The following is a 14,993-nucleotide window of genomic DNA, read 5'->3' as shown; positions in this document are numbered from 1 at the left end:
GGTGTAATTTGGCTTAGCATAGCTACCCCTGAGGGGAGTACTGTTCTTCCCTCAATAAATTCCTTACTGCTCCATAGGAAGTTTCATTGATCGTTATTGGGCTATACTGAGAAATGTGATAAACCAAACCACTATAGTACTATATGTCACTTGGTTAAAATAATAAATTGAGTTACTATCTAATTGCTATACTTTCTCGCCTTTCCCCGTATTATACCTGACTGCCGTCTCTTAGATATTCCCGAGCTTTCGCTGAGACCATGGATATCAGATTGCTTGCAACCCTTCGCTTCGGCCTAGTCTTAGTAAAGTTATAATTATAGTCTAAAATATAGCTTTAATTAGGGCTATAATCTTTGATTTAATAAAATTAATTATATAATATTAATGAGATTACCCCTAATTTGCTTTTAATTTACCTTTATAAATAATTTTAATAAAATATTCTTTATATATTATTATAACTCAAAGTCCCTAGTATATGATCTAGCTCTTTTAGGTTTAGCTCTTAAAAACCCACTCTGAAGTTATATGAGACCCAAACCTCGTCTTTAATAAAGCTAAGTACTGGCTATTATAAGCTCACAAGAAAAAACTTACCCTACTCTAAAGCTTATGAGTTGTGCAATCACAGTCTGAGACTATAAGTCCCAATAATTATTGCCTCCACAAGTATTCAAGTTGTGCGATGAGAATCTTATTCGAGAGTTAAATTCAAGTAAGATAAATGTCTTCAATTACAGTTCCCCTGCTTCTCAATGCTTCAGCCGTCATCCTCGGATCAAACACACTCTCCTCGGAAGTTTTCTGATTCAGAAAATATCTCCTCTTCATATTCCCATACTCATTATATTCCAACGAATCCATTTTTCCTCCACTGCTATACACAAACTCATAACCCTCCGGCAACGGGCCTGGTCGCGGATCTTCCTGTTGAGCACGTGAATCTTGTCGAAAGTATGTTTTCACACCAGTTTTATCATCCCATTGAAAGCTCCACCCATTGGGTAATTGCCCCAGTAGTGCTTCACCATTCATATATCCTCGTACAAAACACTGGCCGCCAACCAGTCGATGGTATCGCTTTTCGGGTAACACTTCTCGAAGGATTAGGGGCTTGCTTTTTCCCAGCGCCACAACGATCTTGTCGCCGGGAAGTACCGATGCTGGACATATTCCCATGCGACCGTTCTTGTCGATGAAGAAGGAACGTCCTTCTATAGTTGCTCTCAGTTTATTGAAGTAATCAGCGGATAAAGTATCGAGATTTTGCGTGCTAGCTAGGAATTTCTCGAGGGATATTCGACAGAATTCTGTAGGGTCCATTCCAGCTGGAAGACAACGTGGAGATCTGCCATGAAATAGCTCGGCTACTAGAGTGACTGCGAAGTCTTCCATCTTAATTTCAGAGGGGGAGTCCCTCCAAGCAGACATTTGATCCTGCCACCTCAAACAGACGAGGCGTATCGCCTCTTTGCTGGCATTCAAAGGACACCGAGATGTAGCGTGAGCGATGTTTCCAATAAAGATGCCTTGGATGTGAAGAACTGCAGTCTCTTCAGTATCTTTCCAGTGGTCTTCGCCTCGTGGAACTGTCTCGTGGCGGGAAAGGCTAGCAGCATCATAATACACATGCATGAATTCCGGCAGACCCTTGATAGAAATAGGATTGACAACCCAAGAAGGAGCATCCGTAGATTCCGCAGAGCAAAGTTGCAGGATATCTAAATTCCCTGTGCTGATACTCAACAGCGTCCATGCTCGACACACATCCTCAACTGGAGACAAATAGTCCGGCCTCAAATCAAGATTCAAACTCGACTTATCTAGAAAGCTCAAGATGGCAAAAAATCGATCTCTCGGTTCAAAACAATTCAGACTCCTTGTACTCATAAGGATTCCCAATAACGACCAATGTCTGCCCGGTTTTCTCCACGTGTCAACCAAATTCGCTAGAGCCATATGATTGAAGGTGTTTGTGATGATACTCTGCGGCTGGTTGTCAACAACAGAACGAATCCAAGCTATCGCGCGGTAGAAGGCTTTCCAAGAGAGTCGGGCACTACCAACAACAACCTCGGCTCGGGTCGCCAGATGCGTCTCTTGATAGACCCATAGCCTCGTGAACCAGGTCCTCTCAGTAAGGCGGGTTATAGCCGTCCAATCTGCCGCCAATTGCTGCTGCAGATTCGCGCTCTCCTGAATCAAGTAGGTGTCCGGACCAGGTAGACCAGAACTCCACTGGAGCCTCAGATTCTGAGGTGCGTCTAGAGCATCCTCTTGCTCCTTTATATCTCGCGCAATCAACCCCAGTCTTTGAATTGCAAGGTCGCTTTCATCCGCTTCGGGACCTAACCAAATTATCACAGATTTTGCATGGCGGTATATGAGGCCCATTCGAGCGACTTCGACGCCTTTCTCGCCTTTGTCTTTCTGATTGATGCAAAGTGCGTCAACCCATAGCTGGCGTGTTTCCCTTGGAAGACGAAGATTCCGTAGAGCAACTTCGAGGTTTTGTGTGACAGTCATTTCGTGCGATTGATGATGGTCGATCTTGCTCTCATCCCTGGACTCTTGTCGTATTCCCACGCTACCAACATTTTCGAAGGTTCCCCAAACATATGACAACGCTTCATACTCCGGTCTCAACGTGGCTGGAAAGGGATGATGAGAAATCAAGAGCTTGAGCGTGTCGTTTCCTGATCCTGGCAATAACTTGATGAGTCTGATGTCTCCGGTGATTAAAGGTTTATATACGAAGTCGTTCATCTTGTCTTGAGAATGATTTCACTTGTTAGGCCCTGGTAAAACGAGGAGAATGGGATTGTTGTTATTGTACCTCCGTACACGGCAAGGCAAGGGGAATGCTCCGGGATGTTGTAAAGGAGGCTAGGCTCCTTTGGGCTAGCGTAAATTCACGTGGCAGAAGGATCACCAGGCAACCGCTCAATTCACGCACCGCTCACCTCACGCCCTTAAAACCACGAGCAAGTCTTTGGTTTCGCTCGGATACGAGATCCCGTACTTACTGGAGAGTGGGGAGGTTGTGAATATTGTAGTGTGACTAGGGCGTACAGGGCAAGGGTGACCTCATCGGATACCCCAAGACGCTCGTTTATGTTGAGAATGCAGAGCCAAAGGTCATGTGCAGTGGTTCTCAGACGACTGTCCATTCTACAGCGATCTAAAGACTATACTTATAGATATCCAAATAGCCCCTATTTACTTTCGAAACCCCTGAAAACCCCCGTATAGGTGAACCTCAGCTCTGCCTTTATAGCTGAATTGCCACTGCCAGCTTTAGGCACTCGTTTCCAAAACAGCTTACCTAGTGCCCGCATTTCAGGATGGAACATTGTGGCTTTGAGTCTGAGTATAGCTAAAGCGGACGAGTATGAGTTGATTTCTAACATGAATAACACTCAAAGATTTCGACATCTACCAAACTCCCTTGCTAAATTTTGAATGGGTTTCAAATGGCCGTGCCCGTGAGAATGCCAAGTGACGAGAAGGACATCCATATAGCTCCTAACTAGATCATCAGCCGCTTGGTTGTAACCAAGTCTTGCCTTTGCAATCAATTGCAAGCTTCAAGACCAGGACCAAGCAATACAACTCTGTACAAAGGATTGGGAGAAGACGGAGCTATATTCTGTTCTGAAAGGCTTAGAACTTGGAGAAGTTTTAATGTCTCGGATTCATCTCATTTATGGCCTCCCGTTAAATGAACTCGAAGAGTGAGGAAACAGTGTTGCATCTCCTGAATTGGAAAGTTCGAGTGAAGGCTTTCCCCCGGACCTAGTGTATCAAAGGAATACTCAAATTACTTAAGTTACTTAGGTAAATAATTATTGAGTAGTGAGTAGAGTATAAGCAGGCCTTCCCTGACTATGCTTGAGTTGAGTAAAGTAAAATACTTAAGTAATTTGAGTAAATTATTTACGTGTTTATTCTATTAAATATCTCTTTTTATATTATAAATACTATTTAACTCTTCTCTTTATTACTGTCCCTTATTTTTCCTTACTTAAAACTCTTTTAATATTAGTTATTATACTAATAAAAATTAATATAATAATCTCGTATTCTTTAAGATATATAGCTTCTAAATAATAAGTTAAAAATAAAAGAAATATATAAGACTTACTTTACCGTTTACTTATTCTTAAATATAATATAATCTTTTAAAATAAGTTTAAAACTAATAATTAAGTTGAGGGGGCCCCTATAATTAAGGGTGCTTGCACGTGACTCACTACTTAAGTTACTTAAGTATGTACTTAATGAGAATTGAGTAGAATATATATAGGACATATTTTGGCTGAGTTTAGTACGAGTAGGACCCACTACTCTACTCTACTCATTTAACACACTGCCCGGACCTCAACACGCAAAACCTGCTTTATCTTCTTCTCCCTCATTATCCACCAAACCCGAGCATTTGCTGCACATGCCTTAAGAACTCTTCATAATCCATCTACCAGGTTTATTCCTCGAGACAATTTCCTAAATCATATATAGCGATCCTGCTCAGAGATTCCAGGATCTCGCCATCTATCCGGGAGCAAGAAGCCGGGTTACCCGCCGCATCCGAGTCCCCTCGCCGTGCCGATGCGGCATCACGGGTTGTCACCGAGGCGCTTATCCCCGAATCATCATTCAACCGGAGAATTTCTGCAGGCTATGGAAGCTAGATGGTGACGCGGTGCTTGCTCGGCAGCGAGGAGAGATCAGGGAGTCGTGCTTCTGAGAACAACTGCAGATTCGACCTGGAGCTTGGAAATCCGGAACTGCTAACTAGAGATGTACTGTACCGTAGATGTGGGAATTCTGGAGCGAGGGAATGGTTGGGTTTCGTGATTGCGAGACGAGTCGAATAATTGAGAGCGAAAACGTGCAAGGTTTCGACGAAGAGGGTTCGCGGAGAGGAGCTCGGGAAAGGGGTACGTGGAGAATTCGATGAACTCTATGAATGGCTGAAAGGAGCAATAAGAATGAAATGAATTAAAATGTTCGGGTTTTGGGGAGTGGCAACGCCACCTCGACGTATTTTTCTTTCAGATCTCAAAGCGTTCCGCATCCGTGAGCGTTGACCGGCATCATCTCCCTTTGCGGCTCAAGAGGTGCATTGACGCCACGATATGATTTGACAGGAATACTTGCCATTTCCGGAGGTGGCAGCGCGGTAAACTCACCTCATCCGTAATCGCCGATTAGTTGTTCGTTGTTTAATCCATACCTTACCTCATGCCCACCAATCGCAACCCACGCAACGCCACCCCCGAGGCAACCACTGTGTGTCAACCCTCCTTCGAGAATTCGTCCTTTTGGGAGAGGGGGTGTGGTGAACAGCTCACAAACATCCCCCCACACCCGCGCATGAGAGGGGCGCTCCGTGGCTCTGTAGCTGACCCAAAGCGGACTTTTTGCACACGAGCAATTCCATCATTCTGTTTCCCCTCCAAAAAACAAACAAAAAAACAAAAACAAAACCTCCTCATAAACAGTACATTACGTTGAAACAAGACATACCAAGCCAACATTGATCCTCCTAAGACCGTAGAATTTTTGTGCTCGGCGATGCGACTTCCATCGCTGAGACTCTTGGAAATCCGCAAGAACCAAAGCTTAGCAAAGCCACACCGCCTCGTGCGCGAAGGGAAAGCCGTCGTTGGCTGGCTGCCCTCTCTTGCCTGGGAGATTTGCGGTAATAATGTACATGTGTCGAGCGGATCTGCCAAGGTGATAGTCCGGCTTGGTTTTCCTTCTAATTCTTAGTAGCGACTTGGCGGGACCCATCTGCGCCGCTGCGCGGCGGCGAGAAGATGTCAAGTCTTCTCGAGATTTTCTCGGGATTGGATGACCCCACATGTCGTTGTTGGAGCCGAGACAAAGGAAGGTCAAAAAAGAAAAGGAAAAGGATATATCAGATAAGGTAAGGTAGCGGAGGAAGGCTCCTTAGCGGTGGATTTTCGACAGCCTTTATCAATTGAATCCATACTGCGAGATGCGGTCCAGGAGAGTGCAAAAATCAGCGACGCAGCTAGAGCCGAAGCACTATTCCTTTCTAGGTCATGGCGCTACCAGATCCTCTCTTCCCCGCGCTAAAATTAACCCCGCGGCGGAGCGTTCCTGACGAGCGGTTTGGGCACGTTTGCGGTTCTGGCGATGTGATTGGTCGCTCCCAACGACGTTTCATTCTCACTTTGAGTGCGACTGCAAAACTTCCTAAAATCCTTTCTGCGTCGCCGCTGTGTTCCCATGGAGGCGCCACAAGGCCACCAAGAGGGACGAGATAAGCATCTGGAGGCGTCCAGGCTGGCTCAATTGATTCACAACCCCGCGCACACTGGACACGAGTCGCGTGCCCGTGTCTCGATGATCGAAAAGCTGCAAAAAAGAGTTTGTCGGCCGGGGCAGAAACCATCACTGATCAGCCTCACCGTTACAGCTCGTTGGAGAACACATCGCTGGAGTCGAAACTGAGCCGTCCGATAGGCTGTCGAAACAGCGGCATCCATAGGTGAACTCCGATGGCTGTTCTGTTCTGGAAGGTTGCGCAGTAAGGGAGGCCGCCCCTTGGATTGCGTGCATGATGGCCTTTGATTTGCTGCCCAACTCCCGTGCACGCCTCCGGCATCATCTCCTGCCACAGAGGTCGGAGGCTCCGCCGGGCACGAGCAGGACTGGCACGACCTGTCGAGATTTCCTTGAATTCGAAGCTGAGCTGGAGCGTGCTCTGATGCCAAGCTGTCATTGGCCCCAAGCCCGCGGGTTTGTGTGATCTTGGGAAGCTTCAGTTCGGCTTCCAAGACGCCAGTGACCCTGCTACAGCAAACTACAACGTACCACCACGGAAACCGCTATTAATCAAGCATATTTAGTTGCCCTAAGTCGCGCTGAGTGAAGTGCAAAAAGGCGTTGGTGAGGGACGGCAGCGTCGAAACTGGCTGCATTGGGTGGGTTGAGGTGACGGAAACGGGCGACAGGGTCCAGAAGTAGGATCTACAGGAGGCAGACCAGTGAGCGGCGCACCGAGCGAAGCCCTTCGGGCAGCTCTGTGCGCCACCGTTCGCAGCTTAAATCTTGGCGTGCGGAATGGCCTGCTATTCGTCCCTTCTGCCCTGCAAGCGAGGGAGCCCCGGCCGGAGGCGCATCCCAAAGAATGGAAATCGTGACCCCCCCCCCCCTCTACACAAATCAGCGACATCGCCTTTCCTGATATAAACCTCCCCCTCGACCTGCTGGTCACCCTTCTCGCTCCAGTCACGCACTCATCAACAACCGACCGCCAACAGGATCTCTTGTGCCATTATCTCAATCCTGTCTATCGGCACGCCGACACAATGGCTGCTCCTCAAGTTACCAACAAGACCTCCGGAGGCAATGCCGCCTTCCACAACTTCAATAATGACTTTGCACACATTTCCGACCCCAACGAGCGACGACGACTCGCCCTCGCTGAGATCGACAAGGCCCCTTTCGGATGGTACCACGTCCGCGCCTGTGTCGTTGCTGGTATCGGATTCTTCACGGATTCCTACGATGTAAGCTCTCCGCACATCCACACTCAGATGCGTCTAACAAGTCCTAGATCTTCGCCATTAACCTGGTGACTGCCATGCTGGGCGTTGTTTTCTTCAACGACAGCAAATCCAAGGGCACGATCCCCACCAACTCCGATACTGCCATCAAGGTCGCTACATCCGGAGGAACGGTGCTCGGCCAGCTGGGCTTCGGTTATCTTGCAGACGTCGTCGGACGAAAGCGCATGTACGGACTCGAGTTGATCATTATCATCTTCGCAACCCTCGCTCAGGCTCTCTCTTCTTCCTCCCGCGCCATCTCTATCACTGGTATCATCATCTTCTGGCGTGTTCTCATGGTAAGGCTACGATTCAGGGGTAAAAACAAGGCTAATCCGACCAGGGTATTGGAATCGGTGGTGACTACCCGTTGTCTTCCATTATCACATCTGAGTTCGCGACCACCAAATGGAGAGGTGCCATGATGAACGCTGTCTTTGCCATGCAGGGCATCGGCCAGTTCGTTGCGGCCATCATCGCCTTGATCGTTACTGCCGGCTTCAAGGAGTCGCTTCTCCTCGGCACCAAGGCTTCCACGTGCAAGGGTGACTGCCAGCTTGCCGTTGACAAGATGTGGCGTGTGATTGTGTAAGTCACTTCGCTCAGATTCTTTTCGTCTTCTAACAGAAACAGCGGATTCGGTGCCGTCCCAGGCTGTATCGCGCTCTACTACCGTCTGACCATCCCCGAGACTCCTCGCTACACTTTCGATGTCGCTCGTGATGTCGAGAAGGCCGGAGAGGACGTCAATGCCTACATGCACGGAAAGGCCGAGGGAAACCCAGATGAGATCCGTCGTGTCACCGCCATGGCTCAAGATGCCCCCGCTCTCGAGATCCCCAAGGCCTCGTTCCGCGACTTCTGGGGTCACTACAGCCAATGGAAGTTCGGCAAGGTTCTCTTGGGCACGGCAGGCTCATGGTTCTTCCTCGACGTTGCCTACTACGGTCTCGGTCTTAACAACTCCATCATTCTGTCTGCCATCGGTTGGTCCGGCGGTTCCACCATGTACGAGATCTTCTACCGCAACGCAGTCGGCAACTTGATCCTGGTCTGCGCTGGCGCCATCCCCGGCTACTGGGTCTCCGTCGCAACCATTGACACCCTTGGCCGCAAGCCCATCCAGATCGGCGGTTTCACCATGCTCACCATCCTCTTCATCGTCATCGGCTTCGCGTACAACCAGCTGTCCGGCCACGCCCTTCTGGCTCTGTACGTCCTCGCGCAATTCTTCTTCAACTTCGGCCCCAACAGCACCACCTTCATCGTGCCCGGCGAGTGCTTCCCCACCCGCTACCGCTCCACCTCGCACGGCTTCTCCGCCGCCTCCGGCAAAGTCGGCGCCATCATCGCGCAGTGCGTCTTCGGTCCTCTCCGCACCCGCGGTGCCAAGGCCGGCGCAACTGGCAAGGCTGCCTCCCCCTGGCTCAACCACGTCATGCAGATCTTCGCCCTGTTCATGCTCTGCGGTCTCTTCATCTCCTTCCTGATCCCGGAGACGAAGCGCAAGACGCTCGAGGAGTTGGCCGGCGAGGTCCCTGGAACACCGAACTATGATCCTACGCTCCACGCGGGTCGGGGGTATCGCGCTGGCAGCGAGGAGGTGGAGAGTGATGGGAAGGAGACGGCGGGAGAGACGGCTGTCTAGATAAATAGACGCGCGCTTTCTTTCTTTTAGATGTAATTAATTTTAGGGGGATGTGCATTTACAGTGGGGATGGACGGTGCATTGCATTGCATTGCATTCCTTGCGGGGTAGGTAGGAAGATAGATACCATGGGATATAATATAGGGATGAGAAGAGAAGGGGTCACTGGCTGGCTATGGTACACATGTACATGGATGGCATAGATGCATATAAATTCTACGACCGCTGGTGTCAATACATCTTCCTGGTCTGCTTCGTGAAATCACCGACTCCTCACTGCTTTGTGAGTTGTCTTTCACTCAAGCGGCTGCTTCAAAGCGTCTTCAACGGTTTACAAATAAGTCCACGGGTGACCGGGTTCTTCCACACGTGAATCCCAAAACGAGCGACTTGGATACAAAACTGGAGATCAGCGGCAGGTATAGGTAGGTGGCAGTATTGCCAGATGCTGCTCTATGTCGTGGGAGATGAATAAGAGAGCATGCGGTGATCGCTGATCTCGGCTTGGAGCGCGAGTATGTGGATATCGATCGAAATAGGGAGGGAGACGAGGCCTCGTTGTCGATCGAAGAGGGGCTTAAAGCCGTCACTAACACCCGCCGCTGCTGCTCCCCAAAGCATCCAATTTCCATCTCTTCAAAGCTGCATGCATATCGTTGCTATTAGCGGACGGGCGCGGTGCCCCGATGGTATATACCAGACCGGTCGTTCGGGTAGCAAGTAGTGCTCTCTCGAGACCGGTGGCATCCGCGGTGGCGTTGCAACTTTGTATTTTCGATTTTGCGAAGCTGAGGGGATGAGGTTTGGCTTTTTTGGAGACCGGTTTCAGCTCTTGTCAGTTGAAATTGGAAGGAAAATAACATGGGATCTTTCAGAGTTGTTTCTGTACCTGCGGTACCAGAAACCGCACGAGTCGGAGCCGACTGTCCAGTCGCAATGGGCGCACAGTACTGCGAGACTGCTGGGTAAAGAAGGGTATGGCTCCAGCAGTTATGAGCTTGCACTCTCGATGGCTTGTTTGATGGAACCTTTGACGTGTGCCTCTCTCCATCTGGTCACCAGTGTCTTTCCTCGCGCCCACTTTACGTGTGTCGTACTATGTTGGCCCTTTGGGAATATCCACCTCGGGTTCGCGAAAAAGTGCTGCACTAGGTGCACAGCTCAAGCATAGTGATTCTTTCTTCTAAGGTAATTTATCCGATATTGGTGTATGTAGCGATTGAGTTTATCTTTCGGGCAATACAATGGTTACTATGCAAGCTCTGGACAGTGTTACAATAAATCATGGACGATTTTATGTCTCGCAACTTTGTGTGGGCTGTTCCCTAACCGAAATACTTGCTCTTCCCAACTTTATATCTCATATAAGCAGCGCCGCCTTTGCTTAGGCTCGACTCAAGCCCGACACACCTTCGGCTCAGGTCTGTTCAAGTCCCTATTACACGATGCGGCGCAGCCAAGAATAACCCTACTGGAAATCACTAACTTCTAACAAAGGGAGGGGCCCGAAAAGACCCCTCTCCTTCAGCTAAGGATCTCAAATATGTTACTATCTTTATCATGTCAATAATTATAAGAGATTGTCAACTATGGAAATGCTTCTAAATTTCCCACAGTGTTTTTTTCGGCGTATGCTCCCTCTACGTGCAGCAGCAGGATTACTTCTCTACACTTCGTTCCAAGAAGCTTATTTTCTAGCGCCTTTCCTATTCCCGCCAGATACACTCCCGTGTCTTGTCCAACATTTATTACATCTTTCATACTATTAATTAGGGCATCCGATAAAGGCAAGCAAGTATATATTAATATAATTAAATTAATATAATGCTTTATAGCTTTAAAATTCTAATAGTATTTTTTAATTAATTAATAAAAAATATTTTTATATTTTATATATATTACCTTTTTCTAATATATTATATTATAGCTAATATTAATAGTTATAAATTAAAAGTAACTAAATCTTTTTAATCTTTTTTAAAATAAAGCTAATTATAAAAAATTACAAATATTAATAAAAATCTAAATATAATTTTTTTAATACTTTTTAATAAAATATTTACATTTGGTATTAATAAAAGATTTATTAATAGCTTTTAATAATTAATAATTATAATTATTATAAGATATTATATTAGGGATTTTATTCTCTAGTTATATAACTTTATTATATAACTTCTAAATATTCGTAAAGTTTATAATCCGCTTATATTACTCCTCTCTCTTTCTTAGTTCTTAGAAATCAACTAACCTTTACTTTCTAATTTCACGCCTCACTCGTATACTGTAATCCGATACTATAGAAGCCCATTAACTCTCTTTATATTACTACTTGTTTTATATTCCTATTATAATAGAGAATTGCATTAAATAATAAAAGAATTAATTAAAGCTAGTGTCACAGTGTGTATCACGTGCGCGGCTAGTCACGTGATGCGCACTGTGCTCTCATATAGTAGAATAGCTAATAAGGCTTCCAACCTTATTATTGTACCTTTTGGTCTGATCACCCACGCGGTAAAGCTATTTCCCTGCGTGCGCGTCCATTCGTCTAAGCGACTCGTGACAGCTAGCCAGAAAAGAACTCAGATAAAGTATAAAACTCTAGAATATGAGTATACGGATCCTGACTAAGCAAGATAATTATACTAGGCCTAAACAGGTAATCTTACTATAATAAAGATAATTATGTAATATTACTTCAAAAATCCCTCTTATTAGATACAGGAGAGATTAATAAAGAATAATAGTGCGTTATGCAAGACATATTTGTTTAATAGAGGCTCAGAGGAATAGACATAGTAATAAGGACGACTAGAACTTCAAAAGCTGTAACCCAGTGGGCTGAGAGAGATATAAAATGTGCCCAGTTTCCCAATAATCTGTCTCATAATGTTGCTAGCTTTAGAGCTAGCAATTTTGATAATAACGGATACGTCTATTGAAATTCGTCTCAGTTATCTTTCGCAATACAATCCTAGCAGATGAGACGCAACTTACTGAAGCCCAAGAACCGTGCTTACGTCGTAGCTGACAGGGTTTACATGTCCCGCATTGGAATCTTGCGTGAAGTCACCTGCCGAGATAGGGCAATTCGCAGTGAGGCAGAAGTACTGAGATCCATCATAGTGATTAGTACCTGTATCGTAGATGTCAAGTTCTGTAGCTATCATGACACTTCCAGCTGTAGTCAAATTAGTTAGCCTATTGAACGCTTTGCTGTGGAACAAATTTTTTAAAAGGGGCTGGATACTTGTTTCGTCTGCAAGGACAAAGCACTGAGCTTCGAGATCCGCGAAGGAAGAAGTTGGGCCGGGGACCCCGCTATTATAGATTGCTTCGCAGTTTGGGTTATCGAAAGTGGTGAACAAAAGGCTTCCCGAATAGACGGTCTCCCATGGTCCTGTAACGAGCTCCGCTCCACTCACGCATGGGGACGTTGTCAGAGTCGGAGGCGGAGATGTAGGTGACGCGACAGCGCACGATGTCACGGCCGGATCGGATAATATATCAGTGTACCGAATTGTAGTGGTAGTTGCGGGGGCGGCTGTGATGATTGCTATGTCTGAGATGGCCCCATCAGCCGTGACGGCTAGATCTGTTGGCTCGTCCAGGAAGAGATTGGTGCATACATTGCTTGCAATCCCGGGAAGAAGGGGCGGAAGGTAAAACTGTAAGATTGTCAGAAAAGCCGCTGCGATCACGGTTTCCTCAACGCTGAGTGCAGCTACGATACCAGCTCCGATTCTTCCGATGAGCGTTTCAGGCCAGACTTTTGCGACAAGAACAGCTACAGAAGTCCAAGGAAAGGAGAGAAAGCTATTAAGATTGTTCTCGCAGCTTTGTTCGTTGCTTTTGAGGCCTGGGTATGAACAGATGAAGTCGAAGACGCCCAATACGGCACTGGTAAGAGTACATGACGACAATCCAAAGTTGAGTTTGGGACTGATGTCTTCACGTGCTTGTCCGCACTGGTTTTGTATGATTACATCAACGTAGAAAGGGGTCACGGCTCTCCCGTCCAGAGATCCTGAGCGTTTAGTGGTTGTGCTATCTGTGAGACCCGCGACTTGGGTCAGGAAGTTCGGCACCGACACAGCGATGCCAATGCTGCAGTCAGCACTGAAGACATAGATGCCCGTCTGGTTGATGAGCATGGAGTTACCACTTTCAGATATGACGACTAGTTGATCGGGATTGGAAATGTCGTAAAGAAAAGGTGAGCCATTGACAGTGAGGCCAAAGTATAGAAGTACGGTCCCGTTCTGACTCAAGTACAGCGCGATTGGACTATCGAGAGGTGTATTGATAGTACTATTATCAGAGACGATGGTAAGTGAAGATGTTGGAGTAGGCAACTGGTAGCAGGATGAAGGGTTCGTGAGGGTCTGGACAGTAACACTGGTAAAAGACGGAATTGGTGTTGAGGATATAGTTGAGCTTGTTGCCGAGGCGGAGGACGTTACGGTGAGCACTGTAACGCCCCAACATGAGCAGGCACTGCTGTATCGCGAGGTACCTGAGCAAGCGCTTGCATACTTGGGAACTGCAGTAGGCCTAATCGTCGTGTGCCTGGAGCAAGTGAGGGTTTAGTAAGGAATGATAACAAAATCATAGGGGGGCAGCTTGATGCACAATAGAAAAAGAGGTAGAGACAGGGCCTACTCTATGGTATTGGTAGTCACCTGCATGAAACTGGTGCAGTCAACTTTATGATGAGCCACGGTAGCTGTGCCATCGTCGGTACCAGTGACCGCCCTTGCACAATTGTCGGCGGCGCAGCCTAAGGTGCTTGCGCGTCCAAAGATTTCGCCCAAGGTACTGCATATAAGAAGCAGAACAATGATTTTGACTTTCATAATAGGCAATTTGGAGCAAAGTGAGTTTCTCTTGATAATTTTAGGTATAATTTTCCTTGAAAGTCAGAATTTCAAGAAAGGCGTAGTGAGCTCCTGTGTGAGTTTCGTGGTACGAGAGCGCGGAAAGGAATCTTCAAGCAACGAGACCAGGGGAGGAATTGATGGCCTATTTGGCCTCAGCATACCACCCACGTCTACTCCTATCTGAAGAAAGAAGGCCCTATGGCATTCGCAGGCGGGACGGTCTGGTGGAGGCGTTTATTGGTTACACAACATGTGATATATGTGCCTAACCTGGATTAGCGTTTTCAGCTTCAAGCCTCACGGAAAACTTTGGGCGTCAAAACCAAGTGATAGCTGGGTGGAATATGTGACTATTGGAGAGGTTTTAGACTCGAATGTGTGAAATGGGAAGAGATTGGGAATAGCTGAGTTCTCAAAGATATCATGTGAGCTCCACCTCGAGGCGTTCTGCATGACCCACATGGCTCATCGACTTTAATGACCTTCGTTCCCCATTGGTTACGCGTTTTGGGGGGTGCTCTTGTTTGGTGACGTAATAGCGAGGATACAGCCTCGATCTCGTGGGAACGTACAGTGGGATGCCACATGTATTCGCACAGGGTCTGTGCGAAACGCCACCAAATTGCATGCTGCTTTAGTATTTTGTATACTAACCTTTAGCATTAATAACTGCCTTTACTCTACATTCCATAGCATTAATCAACCTGTTTAAAAGGTCTTCTCCAAGCCTATCCCACGTATCCATAGCATATCTAATCCAGAGGTCTAAAGCCTCGGCATTATTAGGTATACCGACTAATTCTGGATATAAGACGTATATCTCCGCCTTTAATAAAGCCCACAAGTTCTTAATTGGATTAAGATCAGGATTGTACA

At 46.9% G+C, this 14,993-nt stretch overlaps 3 protein-coding genes across 3 annotated transcripts; 1 reads left to right on the top strand and 2 right to left on the bottom strand.

Annotated features, from left to right (window-relative positions):
- Positions 1 to 700: 700 nt before the first annotated feature.
- K444DRAFT_605869 (HET-domain-containing protein) lies at positions 701 to 2,801 on the bottom strand. The gene has a single exon (XM_024878887.1). The coding sequence runs from the start codon at positions 2,767 to 2,769 to the stop codon at positions 715 to 717; it is 2,055 nt and encodes a 684-aa protein (XP_024743777.1). The 5' UTR covers positions 2,770 to 2,801; the 3' UTR covers positions 701 to 714.
- A 4,383-nt stretch (positions 2,802 to 7,184) lies between these two features.
- On the top strand, positions 7,185 to 9,483 carry K444DRAFT_549962 (putative inorganic phosphate transporter PHO84). The gene is made up of 4 exons (XM_024876490.1): positions 7,185 to 7,547; positions 7,595 to 7,885; positions 7,930 to 8,174; positions 8,220 to 9,483. Exons 1-4 carry the CDS (start codon positions 7,347 to 7,349, stop codon positions 9,232 to 9,234), a joined length of 1,752 nt encoding a protein of 583 aa, XP_024743776.1. The 5' UTR covers positions 7,185 to 7,346; the 3' UTR covers positions 9,235 to 9,483.
- Positions 9,484 to 12,056: 2,573 nt separating this feature from the next.
- K444DRAFT_658089 (uncharacterized protein) lies at positions 12,057 to 14,093 on the bottom strand (the record flags this gene model as incomplete). The annotated part of the gene is made up of 4 exons (XM_024886217.1): positions 12,057 to 12,144; positions 12,235 to 12,418; positions 12,488 to 13,806; positions 13,900 to 14,093. 4 exons carry the CDS (start codon positions 14,091 to 14,093, stop codon positions 12,057 to 12,059), a joined length of 1,785 nt encoding a protein of 594 aa, XP_024743775.1.
- Positions 14,094 to 14,993: the final 900 nt, after the last annotated feature.

Source organism: Hyaloscypha bicolor (assembly GCF_002865645.1).
Source record: "Hyaloscypha bicolor E unplaced genomic scaffold K444scaffold_10, whole genome shotgun sequence".
Lineage (NCBI taxonomy): Eukaryota > Fungi > Ascomycota > Leotiomycetes > Helotiales > Hyaloscyphaceae > Hyaloscypha > Hyaloscypha bicolor.
Note: the sequence above shows the minus strand (reverse complement) of the source record. Positions and strands in the feature narration are given on the sequence as shown.